The 24,347-nt window shown below is 46.2% G+C and overlaps 1 protein-coding gene and 1 long non-coding RNA gene across 4 annotated transcripts in view; one reads left to right on the top strand and one right to left on the bottom strand.

Annotated features, from left to right (window-relative positions):
* On the bottom strand, nucleotides 1–13,442 carry LOC106495699 (uncharacterized). 2 transcript variants are annotated; one of them, XR_001294484.2, is made up of 2 exons: nucleotides 12,279–13,442; nucleotides 1–1,659 (listed from the first exon to the last, which is right to left on the bottom strand). It is a non-coding gene; the product is annotated as an uncharacterized lncRNA (long non-coding RNA). The 2 variants fall into 2 exon arrangements; XR_001294483.2 differs by lacking the exon at nucleotides 12,279–13,442 and adding an exon at nucleotides 10,144–10,851.
* Nucleotides 13,443–14,172: 730 nt separating this feature from the next.
* The window catches only part of SETD1B (SET domain containing 1B, histone lysine methyltransferase), a 51,989-nt gene continuing 41,814 nt past the window's right edge, over nucleotides 14,173–24,347 (top strand). Inside the window, exons 1-6 of one of the 2 annotated variants that reach the window (XM_067306733.1) lie at nucleotides 14,173–14,373; nucleotides 14,657–14,811; nucleotides 15,271–15,369; nucleotides 15,869–16,139; nucleotides 19,348–19,460; nucleotides 22,367–23,542. In XM_067306733.1, the coding sequence (XP_067162834.1) occupies nucleotides 14,301–14,373; nucleotides 14,657–14,811; nucleotides 15,271–15,369; nucleotides 15,869–16,139; nucleotides 19,348–19,460; nucleotides 22,367–23,542 (1,887 nt within the window). In that variant the 5' untranslated portion in view covers nucleotides 14,173–14,300. Of the gene's footprint in view, nucleotides 14,374–14,504; nucleotides 14,516–14,656; nucleotides 14,812–15,270; nucleotides 15,370–15,868; nucleotides 16,140–19,347; nucleotides 19,461–22,366; nucleotides 23,543–24,347 lie in introns of those variants that run through there. The other variant, XM_067306734.1, reaches the window with a different exon arrangement.

Below are 24,347 nucleotides of genomic sequence, written 5' to 3' on the forward strand. Positions count from 1 at the left end.
TATACTCAAGGTTAATTCCATTTATTCATAAAACAAATACACAAAATTCTGTATCTTTCAACCCAGAAAAACTCACAATCCCAAGCCTCTTTCGGCCATCACTCAACTCAAGAAGTGTCTTTTTCCAAAATCAAAGCTCCCAGTCTCCTTGACTTTCAGCTGCTTCTCAGCATCCATTTGTGTAGTGTTTCTTGCTGTTTCTCTTGCACATGCAGAGCTCTACCATCTGGTCCTCGTGGCCTGATATTTTACACAGAAACACCCCCTGCCCCCAAAATCCAGAAAAATCCCTAGGGCCACATGATTCACCATCTATTCAAACCTTGCCATGTGCCTGTTTTTTGTGTAATAGCCCCTACTGATATAAATCCCTTGTTTCATAAGGGATCCCAGTTGCCTTTTTTTCACTGAAGGCAAGGTGGCTGTGACACCTGCCAGTTTCTAAGAGGTTTAGCCCAATCAAAAACATTACTACATTGTTGTTTGGCTGAGTAGGAACTACATATATTTTTTTTCCAGTGGGAAGTGCTGCCAGAAGGGTATTAATTTCCTAGACTGTTAAGTAATGTGGAAAAACTAAATTTCAGTAAGAAAATTCTCTTTCTGCCTTTTCATGCCTTAGGAATATAGTTCCTGTTTCACTTGGCTCAAGTACCCCATGCACTAAATCAGTGCAAAAAACTTTCAGTAAACTCTACATAAAAACTGTCCAAATGCTACCACAGAGTTTAGAGGGCTATAGAAGCAAGCAGGACAACTCTCTGTAACAGGAAGTGTTAGACAAATTAGACATACAACTCGGCAAATTCAGGCCGTGAATGTTCAGAAACTTTGGACAGATTTTGTTCATAAACCACAGACTGACAACTACCTAGAGAGTAACTATTTATAGGGAACACATACTGTTTCTTGAGTTATTTTCTTTGGTATGTCTTAAATCAGGGATGCCAAATGTGATGCCAAATTTGGCCCACCTGATATGTGTGTGGCCAATGTGCCTTATTTTGAATCTCACCTTTCATTAAAAACTGTAAGTTTCTGGCTTTTCAGTTGTGAGAAAAAGCTTTCTCAATCTGAACGCTGTGTAGATCAGCACATTAAAGTCTCAGCCTGATGCAGCAAGCGGCTACCTGCAGTTTCAGCTGCTTGAATTCCTCACTGAAGTGTCAATTCTCAAGCCAAATTCTGTTAAAAATGTTGGTAACAAAAGGTTAAGATCATCTTATGCCATTCTGGAACATCAAACTCAATGACTTATCTCTGAAAAGCATGAAATAAGTATCTACCACTGCCACCATAACTCCGCTCCCACAGATCTGGGCATTACCTGCAGGTCCCCCAGAGAGGCGGCATGGCTTTATTGAACGATGGTGAGAAATTTGTCCAAAAAGGCTGGCAGAGCTATCAGTGACGCTGAATCTCATCCTCCACCTTTGCACTTAAAGGTGAATCTAGAAAGATTCAAAATGCCTCCTGTTAGCCCAGGTCTGCAGGTTGCATTTCTGTTGGTAGACGTAGCTGGCTTTCGCATGGGAACCATCGCAAGGAAGCGGGTCCTGGAGGGATGCGCAGGCTTGCTCGGGGCTAAGTGACAGCACAGGGCTCTGCTGCAGAATTGCATGAAATTAATCTGCATCAGATGCTTTTTTGTGTCCAGATCTGTAGCAGAAAATAATACCATCAGGAAATAATTTTAGGAAACATAGGCAAAGTGGTTCTATGTAGCTTTCCTTGCAACACAATGTGGTTTTCCCAGTATCCAAGCACTCTCTCTAGTATACACCCCTGAAATACCTCTGCCTTATGCCTTCCACTCTTTTCATTACCGAACACTGTACCTGACCCAGCAAGCACTGAGATGTGGTGGTCTTTTTCAAAAACAGAGTGCCTTCTGCACTGTCTGCTTTCTTCAGATTACTTTTCCCTTCTTTTCTCTTTCCCAACTTAATTCCTGGTAAAGAGTGATTTTTTTTAATGTACTTGCTGATTCAGAGACAAGGTGAGGACTGAGACCAATATGAGTATACGTTAAATAGGATGGCCACAGCACATGAACGCAAGATGCATTCAGCTTGTATGAACTGTGGATGGCTGAATCTGGGTTAAGCTCCCCAAAAGCTTGGTTGGTAGATTCCACTAATCCTGAAATACGTAGAACTGCATTTTTTGTGAGGCTTTCAAGAACTTCAAGTTCAAATGATCCCAGATTTGGCTCACTAAATATGCCTTCCTCCATGTGAGCCACGAAGCCACCTGAACAAGCAGTGGTTTTCAGAGCCTTTGGAAGAGTCAGGCTTCACACTTCATTGCCACTGTCAGCCATCCAGTACCCATCACTTTAGTACCGGGCCTAGGCAGGAAGCTCTCAGAAAGCTTTTGGACAAAAATGCAGGGGAACAAAGGGAGAATATTCATAGGGGGAGAAAAAAGGACAGCAAAATGGATGGAGGAGGCTGTGAGGGAGAGGACTGTGCTGAAAGAGAGGCAGGCTTTTGCTGAGTAACCCCTGGCACTGACGTTAAAGGGCAGTTAGTGTGCAAAGTGTGTCGCCTCTCTCTGATCTTTGTGCAAACTTCCTACAGGAGGGCACAAACTGCAGACTGAAGAGAAGATAAAATCCTCTGTTTATGTCCCCATGGGAGACACCATCAGTTCTGCCTGCTTTTCATTGAGTGCTATGTGTAAGGAAACACTACGCAGGAAGCATTGGTGCCTGTTTGTATCCGGCTGGGAAGGAGCTCACACGTAGGGACAGGGGTTTGGCAGGAACCGGGAAGGTTTGTGGCTTGTCAGAACATCCCTAGACACAAGACAGCCCCAGGCTGAGTTCATCTCAGACCTGAAGGGAGCCTGTAAACCAGCCAGGGCAAACTCCTGAAAGCAACAGCGAGGCTTCAGAGCAGGCTAACTCATAACTTGAAAGGCTGAGAATTAAATCCAGTTGTAAAGTTACGTTTGTTTTAGAACTGTGATTTTTGGCCTGTGCCACGCTCGTGGGAAGGTTGGCGGTGCGTCCTGGCCAGGCGGGAAGGCCTAGTTGTAAGCCCCAGCGCCGCTCTGAAGCTTGCTCGCGAAGCAGCTGCGGCAGCTTGCTCTGCTGCGCGCAGGCACATAGAGGGCAGCAACCGGCCAGGGCTGCTCCAGCCCACAGGTCGCTTGAAACTTGGGGCCTGGCTCTCTGCCATGCACGAGCTTGATACCGCTGTCCTTGATTGCATGTTTCCTGTGCAATTTTTTTCTTCCTACACACATTTCACCCTTCCTGACTCTTGTTGTAACAGCACAGGCATGCTGTAAAGCTCCCAGTTATTTCCTTGGAATAGGGTAGTAACTGATTTCTTATGGCAGGGAGATTTCCTGGTTAAAACCATTCTAATTAAACTTACATGTCCCCTAATGCTAAAGAAGCCCCTACATGAAAGGCAGCTGAAGCTACTTGTAAAATGTCAATGCCGCTAGACCTTTAATGATCTTAGTGTCTAACAATAGTATAGACAGGCACAGATACAGGACACCAGACAAATGGAAGGAGGAGGCAAAGCATAATTACTCCAAATCAGATATCTTAAGACAAAATCTTCAAAGTTTAAACCACATCTGGCTGCCTATTTGTCAAGTTTTGTATTGGCTTGAAAAACACACATACACACAGAGCTCATAGCTAATCCTTTCCGTTGGAGGTCTGGGCAACTCTAGTTTCCCTTTATAACTCAGTTTCAGACCTGGGGAAAAGTGTGCTCAGTTGACAGGCCTCCAAGCAAGGCAGGGCTGGCGACGGAGGAGGGCAACAGCTGCACGAGCTTTAATTCCTCTCCCCACCTTCCTGTACAAATGTGCCCCTCAATCCTCCGCCTGGAGGAGCTGGAGAGAGGAACATGCAGGTACCCCGCTTCTCTGCCAACGCCAGTGGCATTTCCTATAATGCTGGCAATCGCGTATTAGGCACTGAGACTATGAAATCTTTTTCATATGGGCAGCTGAACAGCTGGGGGACTAGAATCGCTTTTGGTCAGAACAACCCTGCAGATGCTCATGACGTGTTTTAACCCCTTGTGTAATATGGCAGTAGTATGTGATAATTTACTGCCACAGGAACCACTTCCTGTGCACTGAGAGCAGCAAGTCTGTGTGGACAGATGACAGGCATTGCGCGGGGAAAAGGAATGACAGAGCGTGCAGGGGATGGTGTCGGGAAGTAAGGGGAACCCTGTCCTCCATCAGCAACTCCCTGGAGAGAAAGGGGGAGAAAAGCAGACATAGCTTCGTGGATTTAGTGGAAACTAACTTCAGTTGGGGATTAGCAATGTCCTGCAGGCAGAAAGCAGCTCTTCAGGGTTAAAACAATGAGAATATCTGGAAAGGCTATTTTAAGACATACCTTGAAAAAACAGAAAAGCCAGAACAGCTATGAAAATAAACTAGAAACTAGGCAAAGTAAGCACAGAGCATGCAAGAATCAAATGTAAACAAAAGGCAGAGGCTATCCAGGTAGAAAACCACAAATGACATGGGTTGAAATGTAAAACCTAGAGTTCACTGAGACACATCAAAGATGCCGTGTACTCCACACCTCCTTTTCTCGGGTGTAACCGTCTCCACAAGGTGAAGGGCAGTCATGAATCAAGCTCTCTTCCTCTCTTTCTGTATTTTCTATTCAATTATTTGCAGGCTGTGCAAGTTCTGCTTTATTTCCCCTCTCCATATGCTGCACTCTCCTCCTGGGGTTTTTTTATTCTGCACTGTGCAGTTGGCCTCTCTCCCATTTCTTTCTCCTCAGTGTGTCCCCCCTGCTCTGCTAAGATCTGCTGTCTTTGTAACCGCCGCTGTGCACATATGCTAGCTCCCCCTCTCCCCTCCTCTCCACCCCCTGCTTCTGGTCCATCAAGTGTCCCTTCCCTTCGCTCGAGCGTTTTTGCCAGGGGGCCCATCAGCCAGCCAGAAAAGAGACAATTTTGCTATGGCCACGGCTCCTGTTTTCATGCTGCCTGCTCCTCGCCGCCAGCCAGGGAGCCCATGTTGCTCCCTACAACAGCTGATGGGTAGCGAAGGCGAGGACGGCTCTGCAGCTGCTTAGCAACTGTGAGCTGCTGTTCTGCGGTAGTGCAGAGCGGCAGCGGATGGCACAGCATTCACTAACTGCGTATTTGGGCCCATTCTGCTGAAAACTGTGGCTCGTGGACCAGCTGGGGTACTCCTGACCGGTCCTGTCAAAAAATAAATCAAAACACTGATTTCTAACTGCAGATTCAGGAGCAATGGTGACAATGTCAAGGGCAAAATTGTCTTGATTTTGTATTGTACATGGTTTGCATCATGCCAGTTAGAAACTGCTCAGATGTGTACGTTAAACTAATTCCATTTGAAATCTGTTACTACTTCTCAGGCTGTAACATTTTATAATCCACCACTCGAATATTCCCTGTATGTGCTACATTTGTTAAAAAGGCTCACAGGTTTCCAGCTACCATCACATCTAGACTGTTTACTGATAGGAATCTGGATACACAAGTATTTTAATGCATAAATATCCTTTTAGATTACTACTTATAAATCTATATCTTAATTTCCTCTCAATGATGCAAGCTCTGAGTGCCAGAATTTAAAAAACGTTTTTTATTTTTCTAAGACTGTATTGCATAGGCCATGAAGTACTGAACTAAAGTGTTCAGTAATTTGATGGCTTTAGAATATTGATGAAAATTGCCAACTTTCTTATTTAATGATTTTTGTAAGTTTGAAAGTATTCTAAAAAATAACTGGTTGTATGTACTGATGGGATCATAGCATTTCAATAGTAGCTGCATTTCAATGGCAAGAAGCGACACAAAGCATTCTGCAAATTAGGTGTTGAAATAGCTTTTTTCTTCTTTTATAGCTCAAGAATGATTAGATCTGTAAAAGCACTCTATCTATCTTGCAGAGGTGGCTTTGTCGTAATTCCTACAGAAATATAACGAACAGACGCAGTTTTAGAAAAAAAACAGCCCTGGAAAATGTCCAAGATGCCCATCAAAAGTCAAATGGATCTTAGTCTATACAACAAAAAGAATGTGTTTGTTCCGCTCTCAGGCATCATTGTACATGTCTTTGTATCCAGGTAGCCAAAACAACACAGCAGACTAGCGATTCCCGGTCATTTTTCAATGCATATATCCCATGTACTCTGAGTGTGGTGGATCACAGGTGAAATCTGTCGGGAGGCTGCATACTTTGTCTAAGAAATTCCCTAGCTGTATCATTTGCTATACTTAGGAGGATATTAAAAATGTCAGAGCAAAAGCAGTGAACAAGCAAATACCTGGTCCATAGTCCTACTCAATGTTCCATTGATATTTTTAGTCTGGTTTCCTAAAAATAAAACAGTCTAATGTGACTGTGTTGTTCTATGTCATTTTTTCTCTCCCTCCTCCCATCTCAACTGAATTTGGCAGAGGCCAAAGCCCCAAACATACTTAGGTCTTGAATGAAAAGCTGAGTAGAGTACATAGTATTTCAGGGAAAGGCAAGCCCTTGCCCTTACCAAGAGGCAGCAACAACTGGCTAGTTGGCCCATGGGAAGCTCCCGACCAGTCTTTACCTCTTGCTCAGCCAAGCAGGGAAAGCAAGACTGGGAAAGAGCTGGAAGATTAATCTGGGGAATTTCTGGATGCAAATCCATAGGAAACAAAGCTGCATGAGTTTATCTGCTGAGAGAAACTGAAGAAATTAGAAGGTTAGGTGGTAAATGGTAATAGTACTGGTAGGAGATTTCCTCAAGAGTGTTGATGGGCCATACTCAGTTTCTGTGAAGCATTTACATTATTATGAGCAGGGGAACTGAATATAAAATCAAGAAGGCATGATCAAATGGATGAAAATCCATCCAATGGGAAGGTCTCAAAATGTGATTGTAATCAGCGTGTCCTAGAGCAGTTGTCTTTCTGTTAAGGGTCTGGCAATCATCCATTTTCGGCCTCCCATTATTTAACGGCTACATTTTAGACACTTGGGCACGCAAGTGCTGCAGTGCGCTTTGAGGCTCCCTTCCAGCTCCTAAACGGGGGGTTTCTTCCCATGGAATTGAGCTGTGGCAAGAGGATGGTGTAGATCCAGATCTCCTCCTGACACAATTTTGACAGGACTGGGACATGTGCACACCTGGAACTGGGAAGCTGCCACAGCAGAGACAGAAGCAATGCTTATCAATGAGCTGGAAGAATATATAAAATCATTACCATTTAAGTTTGTAGGTGAGGCACAACAGTAGCAGAGGGGTGCTGAATATAAAGACCATTGCATAGAGCAATACTGGTCTAAACACTGTCCTTTTCAAGAGAGCCAAGTGTAAAGCAGCACACACAGAACAAGGAGCACAAGCCAACAGGCTGGGGACACCATCCTGAGAAGGAGCAGTTCTCATAGCATTTTAGGAGCCATGCTGGAAAACCAGCTCATACTGGGCCAGTGTAATCCCTGGGTGCGGAACAGGAATCTCAGGTGAGAATGCTGTCAGCACTGGTATGATTGCAGCTGGTATACTCTGTCCTGTTCTGGTTGCCCTGATCAAAACGCTGAATAACTAGAGTATTCACGGGGAACCATGATAGAAATAATTACAGGATTAGTAAGCATGGACTGCGGAGGGAGCTCTGCAGGTCTCCAAAGGGAATGATAAATACTTGGTTGATCAGTTTGTACACAGCTACATGGGGACAGAAATCTGATAATACGGCATTCTTCAGTCAAGAAGACTAAGATATAACAAGGTCCGATAACTGAAAGCAGAAGGTAAACAAAACTCAGTTTAAAAATGTGTCTTAATTTCTAGTCTATCCGGTGAGTTTTGATGGAAACAATTTACCAGCCCTTACTTTATTCTCACTGGCCACTTTTAAATTCAGATTTGATGTCTTTCTAAGATACAGGTATGCTGTAGTTCAACTACATCTTTCAGATGTGAAAAAGCAATTAATGCACAAAAGTCTTATGACCTGCAGGAAGTCAGACCAAATGAACCTAGAGGTCTCTTTTGTCCTTTATAAGCTATTAATCTAGTTTGCTTAGACAAGCAATGGATTGTGACATGAAAACCTTCAATATAAAGGATTCTGTGTACAAGCCAGTCTAAAACAAAATGTTGTAAACAGTCACAATCATTGTTTGGCAGAACAGCTGCATATTTTTTATTTCACTTTGCCTCTCAATCTAGTTTACTTTAGTTGCAACACTTTGCCAAAGGAATTAAATCACTTCTTATTGATAACAGACACCAAAATAATTAGCACAGAGTTTTCAGCTCAACAATAAAGTAAGTAGAGGGATACTGTGGGCAAGAACAAACTCTGTTGCTTCAAGAATGTGCATACAGTCACCACAGGCCATTCAGGGCAATAGTCTGGTTTTTGTTTTTTGTCCTTTTTTCCCCCTGAAAGATCTCTTTCTTTCTCTAAAGAGTGTCATGCAGTAAGCCAGGGTCAATCTAACTCAAGTATGAAAGTCTGGTTTGACCTTTCTGGGATTTAAATACGCTGTACCAGAACATCTAGCTTTTTAGATATGATGTTCAGCCATTAAACCACCCACTCCGGAGAGTGCAACTGGTCTCAACTGCCTTGGTGACTTTTAAGCTACATTGAACATAACAGTCATTTAGAAACTCTAAAAAAGTAAAGCAGTTTTCAGTTCAGACTTGCAAGAACAATTTTCAGAGGTGCTGAGGACCCACACAACTCGCTAGGTTGGTACCACTAGCGAGCTTTACAACACTTGCTGCCCCAGCAATTTCTGGCCCTTGTTTGCGCATTCACAGTTTCAGGCACACGTTCGAGGACTCTCCCAGCTGGAGCAGTTCATAAATTCTGGCCTCGGAGATGGCCATTCTGAACAATGATTAATTGCACACAGGGATTATAGACCTGGAAAAATATGCAGAAGGGTGCATGTGCAGACAAAGCTGGGTAGGCTCCCACAGTATTATGGTCTGGATGCATTATTTCAAAGTCTGGACTGTATTAGGCAGAACTAGTTTGCTTCAGTGTTGAACAAAACAAAAATTAAGGTTTAACTTAAAATGCAGATATTATTAAAATCCAGGTATCTACTTAAACATCAATTTAAAGTCCCCAGGAAAGTTAACAGACGTTGTTTAAATCTGGTACTTTTCTTATCGCTTTACATGTTGATTTAACTCGATATGATGCAAGCTCTAGAACTGTGTCACTACAGTTAAAAAAAAATGCAAAACGAAGAACAGACCTATTCAGACCAGTATTTTGATCTCTAAGCTGTTTGTTTTTGACCATTTCATCCTATTGCAGTCGGTTAAAATGTTTTTCACTTGTATTAAGAAATAGTAGAGGAACATTTTAACAAGGTTCATTTTAACTAAGAATAATGTCCCAGTTTATGCAAATTTCTTTATTCATGTATTATTATTTAAAGCAATTGTAAAACAGGAAGGCAGCTGCACTACTGACATAAATAAGTGCCATGCATGTAAATAAGGTTTCACAGGATCGAGCACTTAATGAGAACTCGAGTTTTACATGCTGCTAACAGAGAGAGATTTCACTGATTATAAATATGCTCCGCGCATGCAGGAGCGAGCCAGGAAAGGCAGTTTCCTACGCTGCCATACAAAGGACGTAGCTAGAAAACATCATGGCTCCGGAGGCTCTCTTCGGGAAGGGGGAAGGGCAGCTTTTAAAAACATTGTAGCCCCATTAGAGGGGCACTTAACTAAAAGATACCAATATCAGTGCACGGATGGAGCCCGTTTTCTCATTTTAAAGCCGGCCTCGCAATTTAGAGACATCTTTTCGGTGGAAATGTGTATGTTTGTGCAGACGGGTTTGTTGCTTATTCTAAACAGAGCCTGATTCAGGTTGTGGAAACATTCAAGACCAAAGGAAAAGCAATTAAATTAAGAAATGAGCGTGAACGCTCAGGCTGTTGCGAAAGGAGCGGACTACTGTAGTGCCTCCTTTGCAGCAGCACCCTGCTCTATCGCAGGAAAACACTCCTCCAGCCTCAGCACATACCACAGCACAGTTTTTACAAAACCACAGAGCAACTCGTCCTGAGACACATGAACGCCCTGGCAGGGTGAACCCTGCCCTGCACATGCCGCCTCCCTTCGGCAACCTCTGCCAAGCAGCCACTTACCTTCTTCCCTCCCACAAGGTCCACAGGACGGTCCTGCTCTAGCCTTACCGGGAACGCCACCTCTACGACTTGTTTGGTTTGTTTGGTTTGGTGTTTTTTTTTTTTTTTTTCCTCCCTGTCCTGCCCTCTGAAATGGTTGCTCAAGCCCGGCTTTCCTAGCTCAGCTAATTTTAGTCTGCAGTGGAGTACAAGGTTTAACTCCCCGCAGAGCTCACGAAGCTCCGAAATAACCCCCACACGCCTCCACCCTAAGCAAGCGGGAGGAAAATCTGCTTGGAAGAAAAAGAAGTAAAAAAAAAGAAAGAAAAAAAGGCACGTGTAACACCTCAGGGCGCCCATGGCGGCTCGCACGGCGGGCAGCCCGCGGCGAGGCCGCCCTCCCCCCCTCACAGCCGGCAGCGGGGCGCTCGGCGCTGCAGCACCCGGGCCGAGCCGAGGCGAGCCGGGCCAGGCCGCGGCGGCTCCTCCCCGCCATCCCCCCCGGCTGCGGGCGGCAGGAGGCAGGGCAGCGGCGGAGACGGCGGCGAAGGGGGGGGGGGAGCCCAGGAGGGGCAGGAGAAGGAGCACAACAAAGAGCCATGTGACGAGGGCTGCGGAGCGGCGGCGCTCCCCGCCGCGGCCCCCGCGCAGCCCGCTCCAGACGGGGAGGCTGCCAACGCCGCCCCGCTCCTCCCGCAGCCAGCGCTGCCTGCTCATTTGCCTGGCTGCCCCCCCCACACCACCACCCTCTTTTCCCCTTCGACTTTTGGGGTGTTGTTGTCTGTTGCGCTTTAAAAAAAAAAAAATTCCCTCTGCATTAGGCTACTTTCATCTTTTGGTATTTATACAAGCAAGCGAGCGAGCGGGAGGCTGCTGATGGGGGAAGGGAGGAAGGCGAGGGCGGGCTGCGTTATTTATAGGCACCCAGGGCTTCGCCTGCATTATGCGAACTGCCTTTGTCCTCCCCGCCCGGCCGCGCTGCCAGCCCGGCCGCGGCCCCCCCCCCCCCCGGCCCCCGCCCGGGCCGCCATGGCTGGAGCGCCGCCAGCGCCGCCGACTGCAGCGCTGCCTCCCGCTGCTGCAGGGCGCTCCCCGCCGCCGCCATGTTGTGCGCGGCAGCCTCGGCGAGAAAAGCCCGCCGGCCCCCCGCTTCCCTCCTCGGCTTCACCGTCCACAAACCCTCACAAAGCGGCGGGGGTGGGGTGGGGTGGGGAGAAACGGCCATTTCCCTGCAGTGATCGGGACGCGGAGCGCCGGCAGGCCGCGGGGGAGAGCCCGGCGCGCCGCCGCCCCAGCCCTGAGGAGAACGCGGCGCGGGAGGAGAAGCCATGATGGCCGCTACCCTCGCACAACATGGAGCGCGACCGGGAGCGCCGCGCAACTGCCGCCGGCCGCCCCTGCCGGCACCCGAGACGCCAGGCGCGGGGCTTTCACACAATAAAACCACCAGCCGTCGGCGGGGAGGCCATTTCACGTGCTGAGTAGCTGCACCAAAGCACAACCGCTGTGAATATCAACTGCGTCACATCTTTCCAACTGTAAAACTCAGGCTGCAAAGGGTCCCTCACTTGGAAGGAAACTCCCTCATTTTGGATTTACTTTCAGACCTCCTTTTGCCCCCCTCTCCAAGCCACTGCCTCTCGGTATGAAGGATTTTACAGCGTTCTTTTATAGTGAGACATTCTCCATTAAGACGCTCACCGTCCTGAAAAACAACCCCCCCCATTTTGTTGCTTTTGACTTTTTTTTGTCGAACCAAATGCTTCTGTAACTAGAAGGACAAACATGTAAGGGATCCCACCGCCACCACCACCGCCGTCTTTTCGCTTTTTTTTTTTTAATCAACCTTAGTAATATCTTACTGTTTGTAGGCAGATTTTTTTTTTTGTGCGTTCAATTTAACAGCCACGTAATGCCTGCATGGATTCACAGCAGCGTCTCTCTGCAAAAAGCAGGGCTGCGGACAACAAAGCGCTTTGTGCAGAAAATCACTCTCTGAAAATATGCGTTAAGATATGCTCTATATGTATCTAGCAAGAACAAGATAGCTACCGTTTCTACAGACGATCGTTAGGACCTCTCTGTCTAGGACAATAACATTTGCTGCATAGGCCTGGTCTATATGTTTCTCTGCAAGGGCAAAAGGCTTTACTTACCCGCACACCATAGTTGAATGCAGCTCTGAAGGTGAAGTTGTTACGCTTTTTAAAATATGGCTATAAATATATATGATCTGTATCACCACTTCTCTTGTAAGTTTGCAAGTCAAAACGGATCTCGTTAAGATATTTACAGATCTGTATATGGCAATGCTCTAGCATCAAAAAAACCCCCAAAAACTAGAAAATGTTGTCCAGCTATGTTGACTGACAGTATCCAGTTAGGATTTCTACTCGAGGCTTAAATCTAGGTTCCCGGGAGAGATTTACTCTGTACATAAAAAGGACATTCAGTGTTTTTCCACAGAGTACGCAGAAACTAAAAATGTTTTCCTAAATATTTTAGTCTGTACATGTTAGTGTGAAAACACCTGGTTAACATTTACTGCTTGTAAGCAACTTTAAACATCTCTAGCTAGATATTTTGCTTTATATAAGTAAAATATTTCAAAAGCATAAATTGGTTTAGATAAACAGACAAAAACATAACACATGCAAATGAAGGCTTAGAAATAAGGACCACTTCAGTAACATTAACATGAAAACTACACTTAGTAAGGACAGAATGGATTGGGTACTTACAACATAAGAGAGGAAAAAAAAGCTTATCATAGTAAAATTGCTTTTTTGCCAGAATTCACTATTCCTACGTCTATATTTAAAACATTACCTTATAAGCACCAAAGGAGTTAATAAAAATGGCCAGGAATTAAGTGTTTAATATAGGAAATACTTTTTAAAATTTATTGTTCAGTCATCGTATAGCTCTAAAGCTTAAAAACCCCCAAACAAAAACATGTATTTACTTATTTTTTGCATTCAAAATTGTTACTGCTGACATAGGGTGTGCCATGACCTAGTTACACAAGACAAAGATGGATTCCAGATCATAGGGAAAAATCCGAATCTTTTTTGTCTTCCTTCTTCAGTGAGTCCTCTAGCATGTTGCCAGACATTAACACAACCCTGAGCAGTCCTGAAATGGATGGTGTGGATTCAAATGGAGTATCCCCTTTTGGAACAAAGGAAAACCCAGTTGGCCATTTAATTCCATTGCAGAAAAATGGCTGCCTGATCTGTTGGCCTCTCCTTAGCTGTCTGCTGAAGGATGTTTTTAGATCAGCGTCTAATAACTCAAGCCAAATGGAAGCTGCGCGCCGATTGGCTGCGGGCGCCCGGTGCCTTTAACCAGCCAATTACCCGACCGCGGCCGAGCTGCGGCCGCGGAGCCGCGCCCGCGCCCTGCGCCCGCCGCGGCGGCCGGCTCCGCGCCCCGGCGAGCGGCGGGAGGACCGCGCCGCGCGGCCTTTAATAGCTAAAACAAAATGGAAGCTCCCCGCTGATTGGCTGCCGCCAGCCCCGGACCTTTAATAAGCAAAACTGCCGCTTCCCCCCCCCTCCTTCCCCAATCGTGTGAAATTGCCACAGTGTCGCCAAACGGCGCCGAGCCGCGCGGTCCCCCCCCTCCCCCCCTCGCTGCACCGCCGCCGCCGCAGCAGGGCGGCGGGCGCCGCGCCGCGCTCCGCCCGCAGCCGCGGCCGCCCGCCCGCCCGCTCGGCCGTCGCGGGCTCGCCGAAGTCTTCCCCCAAAACTTGTCCCACCTAGGTCCATCTTGTTTAGAAACAGTTTGCGCTAAGGTAAATGCAGCGGGCAGATTCCACGCTCCCCCCCGCATGCCGTTAACCCCGGGGCGGGGAGGAAAAAAAAAAAACCCCGCCCGGCGGGGGCCCATGCCGCGGCGCTCGGCGGCGGCGGGGCGGCGGCGGGCGGCCGCGGGGCCGGGGGCTGCGCGGCGCGGCCGCCGTGAATGTGCAGGCGGCGGAGGGCGGTTAGGCGTTCGCGGCGCTCGCAGCGGTGTATTGTGGGAGGCCGCCGCCGCCAGCAGCGAGCACACACAATATGTGGTGGCTCGCGAAAACGGGAGGCAGGAGCCTGGCGGCCAGCCCGCGCCGGTAACCGGCCCCATGTGAGACGGGAGCTCGCCTTTCGCCGCCCGGAGACGATCGGCCGCCAAACGCGATGTCTTTCCGAGAGATCAAGGCGGGGGAAAAAGCCAAGCACCCTGAAGATCATGGCAAAAAGCAGAGTTCAAGTGAGATTGGGTCTTTTTTTTTTTTTTTTTTCTTCCCTCCTCCCTTTCTGCCTCTTGTCTCGCTGGGGTGGAGGGGGGGGGACACGGCTCGCAATTCCCCCATTTTAGGGCTTGCTTCTTGGTGGATTTCCTCCCTGCCTGGGTGTGTTGAGCGGGCGGTTCGTTTAAAAAAATAAAAAAAAAAGGGGGGTCTTTGTTGAATATTTTTTAACTTTGTGGGTTTTTGTGTGTTTTTTTTTCCCTCCTCTTTCCCCCCCCTCCTCCCCTTGCCTCCCCCGTCCAGGTTGGATCAACGGAATGGAGAACAGCACCCAAGCCAGCACTTCTGTCGAGAAAAGAAATCACCATTGGAGAAGTTACAAGTTGATTATTGACCCGGCTCTGAAAAAAGGACAGCACAAACTCTATCGTTATGATGGGCAACATTTTAGCATGCCTGTGAGTGTGGGAATTTCTGTGTCCCTCCCCTGTCGGGTTGTGTCCCCCCCCCAGCCCAGACCCACGCTCCTTGCCCCCTGTCCAAGCCGCCGGGGACCGGGGCCCCCCCAGGGCCTGGCGATCCCCGCCGGAGCCCGTGTGTGTTGCCAGGGGGTTCGGGGAGGGGGGGAACACGGACAGCCACCAAAGTTACTGCCACCTGACACGATGTATTCAACTGTCAGGAGCCCCGAAAGGAGCCCAAACCTGCAGCTTTATGTCTGTGTTTCCAATCTGTGTGCATTTCCCAGCAGTATTGCAATTTGACACGTGTGTGTATGTGTGTGTCTGTGCTTTTCTCTTCCCTGGAGACTTCCTATGCTTTGTCGGGGTTTATTTATTTTATTTATTTTCTATTTGTGGCTTAAATTTCAAGCAGTGTTATTGCCGGTTTTGTGCTTTTTCTTCTCCTCCTCCCAGAACTCGGGAATCGCTCCTGTGGATTGTGTCAGAGATCCCAGAATAGGGCGAATATGGACCAAAACTAAGGAGTTGGAGCTGTCTGTCCCCAAATTCAAGGTACTGCCCCTGTCTTTTGGGTTTAGCTTTGTATTCTTGTTTATCCGGGAATGAAGCTTGTGTTCCAGATAGTTTAATGAACCGTTTAAATGACAGTCATATTCCTATTAACATTATTATTTGGCGAGCCGTTTAACAATAATCCTATTCCATAAAGATAACAAAAAATCAATACATCTGTCTAATAAGATCAGGTTGAATGTTTTGGAGTTGTGTCTTGGGTGCTTCTCTTCAGGAGGGTGGGCGGCAGAGGGGGGCTGTCTGCTGATAGCCCTGCTCAAAATACATATTTGTAGCCGAGAAAGGAACCCGTTTGAATGAATGGCAGAAACGGCAGGGGCTCTGCTGCTCCCGGGGCTGGTGCGAGAGCCTCGGAGGCAGTTTCTTTCCCCAAAGTTCTGCAGGACGTTTTAACCCTCTCCTTTCCATGCCATCCTCACGCCGTTTTCCCTCTGATGCTGGCAATGATTTTTATTGCCACCCTTGTGCCTGTTTCCAGATCGATGAGTTTTACGTGGGGCCAGTGCCTCCCAAGCAGGTCACCTTTGCCAAGCTGAATGACAACATCCGCGAAAACTTTTTGACCGACATGTGCAAGAAATACGGCGAAGTGGAAGAGGTGGAGATTCTCTACAACCCCAAGAACAAGAAGCACCTGGGCATTGCCAAAGTGATCTTTGCCACTGTCAAGGGTGCCCGGGAGGCCGTCCAGCACCTTCACAACACCTCCGTCATGGGCAACATCATCCACGTGGAGCTGGATACAAAAGGTGAGGGGCAGATCTCAGCTTCACCGGTTTGCTATTTGCAGCTGCCGTGTCCTTCCTTCCTCTCCTAAAATGCGGCGCTTTTGCAGGCTGGAAGGGCTCGGTGATTAAAAATACGAAGTGAGTGCTCCTGTTCCCCTGCGTGCGTGTCTGGTTTCTGGGGCCTTGGGAAGTCACGTGGAGCCAAATGTGTTGTCTGTTGCTAGGAGACAGCCCTGTAATTTGCAAAATGCTGCCATCCTGCCCGGCTCCTGCCCCTTCCCCTGCTCGCCTGCCCCCAGCGCCGCCCTTGGGAGCCTCCCGCGCACCCCGTCTCCCTGCCCCGAGCTGCTGCCTGCCCGCGAGCTGCCTCCCGCAGCTGCCCAGGCCCCTTGGCACCCGCCTGGCAAAGTTGGCGTTTTTGGAGAAGCCTGGGGGTTCCTGGGACCCAAATCTTTGCATTCGGGCCGTGGCAGCGCGGCTAGGTGCCGTCCTCGGGGCGCCTGGTGTTTCATTGATATTTAGCAGCAAACTCAAGGCTGGCAGTAAAAGAGTGCACAGCGCTTGACAGTGTGTGTGTGCGAGTGTGTGTGTGTGTGTGTGTGTGCAAGTGTGAGACTGTCTCTCTTAAAGCGACAGGAGCTCCGAGTCCTGGAAGTAACTGGCTCTCAGTCCCAGACCTGAGCACTGTGGAGCCAATAAAGTTTCTGGAAGTATGAAAACTTTCTCTTTTCTCCAAGCATTGGGCACTGCACTAAAATGTGTCTGAATTTTAGAAAATGTCTAAAACTGAAGAGGTGTAGCAAACAAGGAGTAGATAAATAGCCACTTGTATGTTTTTTTCTTTTTCTTTTTGCATTGCAAACATGGCATTTCTAGTTTAAAGCTGACTTGCTGCACTCTTTCTTGAGGAAGAGGACATTGTTAACGCCACTCTCTTAAAAAAAAAAAAAAGTGTAATGCTGATATTTTTGTTCTGTATTAAAAGATTTCAAAAATTTTGTGCATAACTTGTACAGCAGTTGGTATGCTACACATGATAAGAGGGTATAGTAGGATGTTTATTGACATCACTGATCTCTGTTAAAAGAAAAATCACAGTAGTATTAAAGTATTCTCTATTGTAAGTTAACCTTAACTTTACATATGTATACTTTTGAAATTTTAGTATCAGGTTTTACAGATAGGTTATTTCTCCTGGTTACTTTGAAATTTGAAAGTAAAATTACATATAACAAGAGATTAACCATTTGTAGTTTTAATAATGTAAATTAAAGCAGGCTCATAAGTGGTGCAGAGGAGGTCTTGATGAGAGACGTTCTGAGCAAGCTGACTGTAGTACATTCCTCTTTGTTTTCCTCCATTCATAATTTACTCTGCAAGTCTTGAACAGGCAGCTGTTCAGGAAAGTTAGCTGCACATCAGGGAAGGAGGTTTTTTAATGCCTTTCATCTTTTTTTGAGAAAACATTGAACGATCTTAGTTTTAAGTTGCAGTTTTGTTTTGTTTGCCATCTGTGTGCTTCTAAAGTTTTTTTTTTTTCCACAGTTGTACCTATTTCATTCTTAATGAGTAAGATTGGCAGCATTAGGTGATCTGGTGGAATCAAGTAAAAATACTATTCCCAAAGTAGCATTAGCAGGTTAGGGTATTCTTAAAATATATATGTATAATGTTTAAAATTTCTATTCAGCTTTTCCAGAATGTTGTTAAAATGACTGTTTAGTTAAAGACTTGATTTTCATAGTCAAGGAGAATAAATGTTAGGAGCAAAAGTGTTGATTTATCTGTCTGGTCAGAGCACAGGCCTAGGAATCTGGAACTAGTAAATCTAGATGTTCCCTGGTCTAACCAATCTGCCTTGGTTTATCCATCTGCAGAATGGACACACTCACTGAATACCTATTTCTATAGTGATAGTTAAGAATCATTTTACATTCATAAAGTTATTTGAAAATAGAGTTGTCAATTTTACTACATTGTACTGGGGAACCAGGAAGAATTATGAAACTTTCTAACAATTTATGTTTATTTAAAAATCAGTTTCAAAGTAGGTCTAGCATTTCCATATCCATGACATTGTAGTCTCCTGGCAGGATGTGTGTGTGTGTTAATATTTCAAGTATTTTGGGCTTTGTCTTGAAGAGATCTATTTTTCATGACTTTAAATGAACTATAACCATTTGAATATTTGAGAATATGGCTCAAGTTTTGGTGTGTGAATTGAGATTGGAAAACCAAATAACCTCACCTGCAGCTTTTATTAGAGAGAAAAGGGTCTTTTTCAGTGTGCGGGATCAGACTAAAGATGCTCTAGTTTTAAATCGCACAGAGTGATTCACAGGGAGTTTGAGGTTTGATTTCAGGACCTCCTCATGAAAGTAGTCCCATTTCAGGGAAGATCTTGCTTGAATTCAATACTCTGGGCTCAGGTGCGGGTTCTGTCCATTTTTCTGTATATTCTTTATTTTTCAGTAAAAGGACAAGATCAAATCCATTTATCCAAATTATATAAGCAAAATTCACGCAGTCTCAGAGGGTCTGATTCTGTTTCCTTTGAAGTTGATGACAAATTTCTTACAGACTGCAAAATGAGTAGGACTGGCTTTTTGCAGTAACGAAAAATCCAGTATTAAGAAACTGGGTCTTATCTAGGATTCAGGAATTTAGGAATGAAGAAAGCTAAAGCCCAGTAACAATGTAAGGGGCAGCTTGCTTCTCTGGTTTATATCGTTTGAAGGATACTGCTGAGCACACCTTAAACTGAAAAAGAAAAATAACAATTAGTCGGTGCCCTTTTGGAAGAGCAGTGCTTTTCGGAAAAGCACGGTTTTGTGCGTGGCATTGCCATGCACCTTGCTGCATGAGTAACAGCCGGCCTCTGTGGGCAGGGTGTTCAGGGAGAGCTTTCTGCGGAGGCTTGTCCCTTTCCTAAGAGTTTCACTTCTAAAATGTGCAAATTATTTGTTTGACGCTTTAGAGAGGAGGGAACCTGCAGGTCTCCAGAAAGCGTGGCAAAGAGCAGAGCTGCCGTGCAGAAGGAGAAGAGGAGAAAAGATTTAGGAAACCTGGCCCAGGCTGGGGAGGGGGGCACCTCGCTTCGCTTGCCCCCTCTGAAATGATCCTTACCCGCCTCAGAGGCTGTTGTGCAGGCGTCAAGAGTTGGATGATGTATTTTGACACAGGCTGCTCTATTTCTGTTTAATAAACTCTTCCATTGTGGTTTGTGCAGGTGAAACCCGCATGCGATTCTATGAACTGCTAGTTAATGGTCTTTACACTCCTCAGACCCTTCCCGTAGGCACCGAGCAGGACGTGTCGCCAACTGTGAATGAAACTCTGCAGGTATGGTTTGCTTGGCCTTTTTAAAGAGTAACTTTCTAGAAAATTCCATACAAATGTCTCATTAAAGTTGGCTTTTTAACACTTTTAATTTAGCTTCTGACTTTTTTTGGCCTGCCATAGTTTATCAGTGGATGTTACTGATTCACATTTAAATATAACTCACTTATAATTGCCATAGCAAATGTACTCTCTGCAAATATGGTGCGTGTGGCTGATCTGTATACCAATGCCTGCACAGCATGGTAAGTGATTTTTGTCTTTTTCTGAATGAAAGATGCCCACAGAACCTTCACTGTGTACCATATTAACATTGGAAATTCCTGCAGTTAAGAGAACTGGACTGGATCTTGCCCTGAGATGAGATTATTCCACTGAAGGCAGGGAATGTTTTAAAATGGTACACCTGGCCTGGTGTCTGCAGTACGTAATCCTTAGCGTGTGTGTTCTGCAGTTTTGCTTAAAGGCTAAAAGAAGGGAGGTGTCAAATCTTGAATAGTGGCAACAATTCGTAGTCGTCATGATCTTAGGCATCAGTTCTCCAGAATCCGAATTAATCGCTGGAATCAGGTGCTAATAAAAGCAGTGGGCAGTGTTTCTGGATGCTCCCAAGCATTCCCCAGGACTTGCAGTGTGATACTGTAAATGGTTTTGTACTGATACTGCCCCCCCCAGCCCCCCAAACCACACTGAAGTGAGGGGGGCCCTGGGGGAAGTGGAGCCCGGCTGTGTGGAGCTGTGAGCCCTCTTTGCTTGTCTGTACGTACTTTGACTCCTGATCATGGCTTTAGGAACACGCTTTAAGGCATCAAGTTTTGAAAGAGATCTGGCAGAGAGTTTTACATCTGCTAAATGTGAATTTCTTCATCTCTCTACTTTTCTGCATTCCTGTGACTCTTAAAAAGCCATAATTTTATTAACTCTGGGATCAGATGTTTTCAGGACAGATAAGAGCTGTGCAATGAAGATTAAAATCTCATTGATCTAGAAAGCAAAATTCTCCTCTTTGCCACCAATCCCTGCAACAGCAACAAGGCAAAATAAATCCCAAGTAACCTCTAAACAAACTCATGTAGATGCTGATTCGTCCTTACCTCCCAGCAAGGTCCTTTTTAAAGGCAGGAGGGTGTGGGAAGGAGGTGAGTGATGATTTTGCTGGGAGCCCTGCTTGGCAAAGTGCTTGTATCTGCTCCACCTGACCTCAGGAGGGATGAGCAGGGCCTGGCTTTTCACTTCTTGTTGCAGTGTATCTCAGGTAGAAGTGGCCAGATTTGCTGTTAACTGTGAAAAAGAAGTAACAGCAAAACATTTAATTGATGTAACCTCAAAAGTAGTCCCTACCGTAATTATCTTCAAAACTGTTTCTCTATATATTGCATTCCTGGGCTTTCGTATATTATTATCCTGATTTGATTTTTTTCCCAGTTACCACCAGAATTATTGCTTTGTGGATAACTTTAACTGTTCACATCACGTTGCTGTCTGTAGGATCTTCCAAAAAGCTTGTTAGTTTGCTGTTGTAGTTTCAGTAAAATATTCTTGACATTTGATTCCCCCCTCATGCAGAAAGGAAAGACATGGCAGTCCCATGAGCCGCAATCCCTTCCCAGAGGCCGCATCCAAACCCCACTGAACACCAGTCCACATCAAACGTACAGTAAATAGGCAGAGATGCAGATCATAGCAGGAGGCATGATGTGGCTGGTTTCTGTGGCTTTCTGAGGGTACTGGAACGGCCGAGGAAGGAAGCTTCCTGACGTCTGTGTGTTCATGGTCTCTAAGGGTCACACCAAAGCAAATCTACATGAGTGGCGAGATGTGTGTTAGTGTAGCAGGCTCATGAGAGCTGAGCTTAGGTGTGATGGTGCTGGCATGTTACAAGCAGCTCGTGTTAAGGCTCTCTTTACCTAGCAGTGCTTGGGAGAGCAGCAGCCAGTCTGTAGTTCCAGCTGTGAGATATCCTAGTGAGCTTTGGGGGAGCTGGAGCTCAGTCTTGCCTCTTGCTAGCAGGAGAATTTTCACTGGGCTCTTGCTTTGCATTACAGAAAATTGATTCTGGCTCTGACGGTTAGTGTGGCACTGATATGACTCAGCAGTGCCTGAGTCGGAGCAGAACTGCTCCTAGAAATCCCTGAACGTGCCTGGGAGGTGAACTGCGGAGCAATCACTTGGTTCCTCTGTAGGGTTCCGGTTTTCGAATGCCATCATCGGCAGTGCTCTACCTGATCATTTGTCTTTGTTAAAACAAACGCATGGTATGTTCAGCAGTGGAGAGAAATTCTTTCTATGTATTATACAGGCTTTTCCCTCCTTTTTGAAGATTAACATTTGATAAAGAGGATGGTGGGTCTGCCCAAAGCCCTCTTGCTTTCAGCAGGCCTCCACATTGGAGTAAGGGTTTGCTATGCAGGTTTGATTGCAGGTTAGCAGTGTGCCGATTTGTATGTTTTGTTCACAGATAAGCTAATTTGATCGTTTCATATCTCAGAAGTGCTCTCGTTTTTTCTGGGTTTAGTGCAGGTTTTTGCCATTTCCTTCCCTACTTGAAATTTAGATGAGCCTAACATAGTTGAGAGAAATTGAAAGTCTTTTAGCTAAAAGTGTTCATGGAAGTCTCTTCTTCACCTGATGCTCTTGTGTATAGCTTATAAAGAATAAACAGTATATATCTTCTTTCTTTCTCCTCCTCTTATAGACAAGTTCCTCTTTTCAAGCCTTTTCTTTTTTATCAAAGGGAACTGTTCTTAGTGGATAATGTTTTTTGTTTTCAGGGATGTTAGAACCCATTTTTTGCAATGGAAATCAGTGCAAACTCCTGGGTACTCAGCTTCTCTGAAAACCAAACAGATTAGACAAATAGCTTTTAAAAAGTTTGTATTTATATGCTTTTCTCTTTTCTGTTTTTATAGTTGACGGATTCTCTAAAACGCCTGAAAGACAGTAGTCTTTCTTCTGCGGGATCATCTGTTACCCCCAACAGTAGCACGCCGTTTTCCCATGACACAGCCTATTCCAGCTGTCGGCAAGACACCCCAAACTCATACAGCCAATATACCCCCCAGTCCCAAGGAACACCTCACACCCCACGGCTAGGGACGCCGTTTTCCCAAGATTCCACCTATTCTAGTCGTCAGACAACGCCTGTGTACCATTTTGGGCAGGACAGTGGGTACAAACCCAGGAGGCATGAAACAAAATTTACAGATGCCTACAACCGTCGACCGGGACATCACTATGTTCATAATTCGGCAGGCGTTTTCCGAGGGACAGAGCATCAGTTTAGTACGTTCAAATCTCATCAGCAAGAACCAGTTCAGTTCTCTCACACTCCTCCCTTGAGCCACTCTGGTTCTTCAAGCTACAAATCTGCCTTCTCTCCCTACCAAGCACCAGCTGTTTTTCCCCAGTCTGATGAGCAACAGTTTCCCCAAACTTCGAGGGAAACAGAGTACCGAAGACCTGCGCCACCTCCGGCTGAGATGGTTGTAGAAAGTAGTGCTGCCACTAATATTGATTTTGTTCCGGTGAAGGAAAAACAGGAGGAACCTCCACCCCTGCCAGATTCGAACTCTGTTCCCGAATCGAGTACAGCAACCTTCTCTCAGACTCCAGAGAGGAGTGAGACCCCCGGCACCCCAACCATGGAATCGGAAATGCAGCATAACAGTTTAGACTCAAGGATTGAGATGCTCTTAAAAGAGCAGAGAACAAAGTTACCCTTTCTTAATGAGCATGACTCAGATAATGAGGTCCGAATGGAAGGTAGCCCTATCTCCTCTTCCTCTTCCCAGCTTTCTCCCATCCCAATGTACAGTTCGAACTCTCAGCCTGGTTACAGAGCTCAAACACCATCTTCGCGCCCTTCCAGCACGGGCTTGGAGGACATCAGCCCAACGCCGCTGCCTGACTCCGATGACGACGAGCCCATCCCTGGGACAGCTTCTCTGAGTCAGAATTCCAGGGCAGCGTCGGAGGCCAGCATGACTCCTGTCGATCCCCTGAGCAGGACCTCCAAAACTGAGACCTCAGAGGTTAAAGAAATGGTGCCTGGTGACCAGACTCCAACATCAGAAAAAATGGATGAGGTAAGTGAGCTGGGACCGAGGTATCGAGCTCCGTGCATATCCCCAGAGTTGGGCAGGGAGTTGTTGTGTTTTTGTTGTGGCTTGTGCTGTTTAGAGCATAGGGTTTCTGGTGGTTTTCTTTCTTCTCTAAGGCAGCTGGAAATCAGCTGGATGTGACGCAAAGTGACGGTCTTAATCTACTGGCCAGTCTACAGGTTTCCTTGTTTTTATTAGCAGCCTGCTGCAATTTATAGTTTCAGGAGAGCTCAAGGACTAAACAAGCCACTGAAGTTTGGCCACTGCTCATGCTATGAGTGTCCTGAGTGTCGTCAGACACTTAAGCCACTAGAGCAGTTAATCGAGGACTTTCTGCCATTGCTTAGGTCCCTGAATGTGGGTGTATGTGTGTGCGCATGCTTGCTTAAAGGGGCTTTCATGTTACGCCGAAGTGTTGAATGTATACTTTGTTTGATAGCTCTCCAGCTATTTATGCCATCTGGTTTGAACAGGAGACAGTTGCTGGGTTTTAATACTCTCTTTGCTCAGTTGAAAAGGGAGGTAGTTGGCTTGTGGGGGATGTGCTCCACTGAGTCTTCCAATAATAGAGCAGAGCTTGCTGCCTCGGCTGGGGCATTTGGGGCTGAAGGGACAGCGAGAGCTTAGCGGTGTGGAAGGGTGCCAGCAGACAGAGAAATCATGTTGCGTGGTGTGTCTGTTTGGGACGTCTGTTGCAACAAATGTGAGCATCGCTGCAGTGGACCTGTCGGTCCTATTCTCCTGTGTCAAGGAATAGTAAAAATCTAGATCTCTGCAAGTGCCAGACCCT

The sequence above is a fragment of the Apteryx mantelli genome, chromosome 17 (assembly GCF_036417845.1).
Source record: "Apteryx mantelli isolate bAptMan1 chromosome 17, bAptMan1.hap1, whole genome shotgun sequence".
Lineage (NCBI taxonomy): Eukaryota > Metazoa > Chordata > Aves > Apterygiformes > Apterygidae > Apteryx > Apteryx mantelli.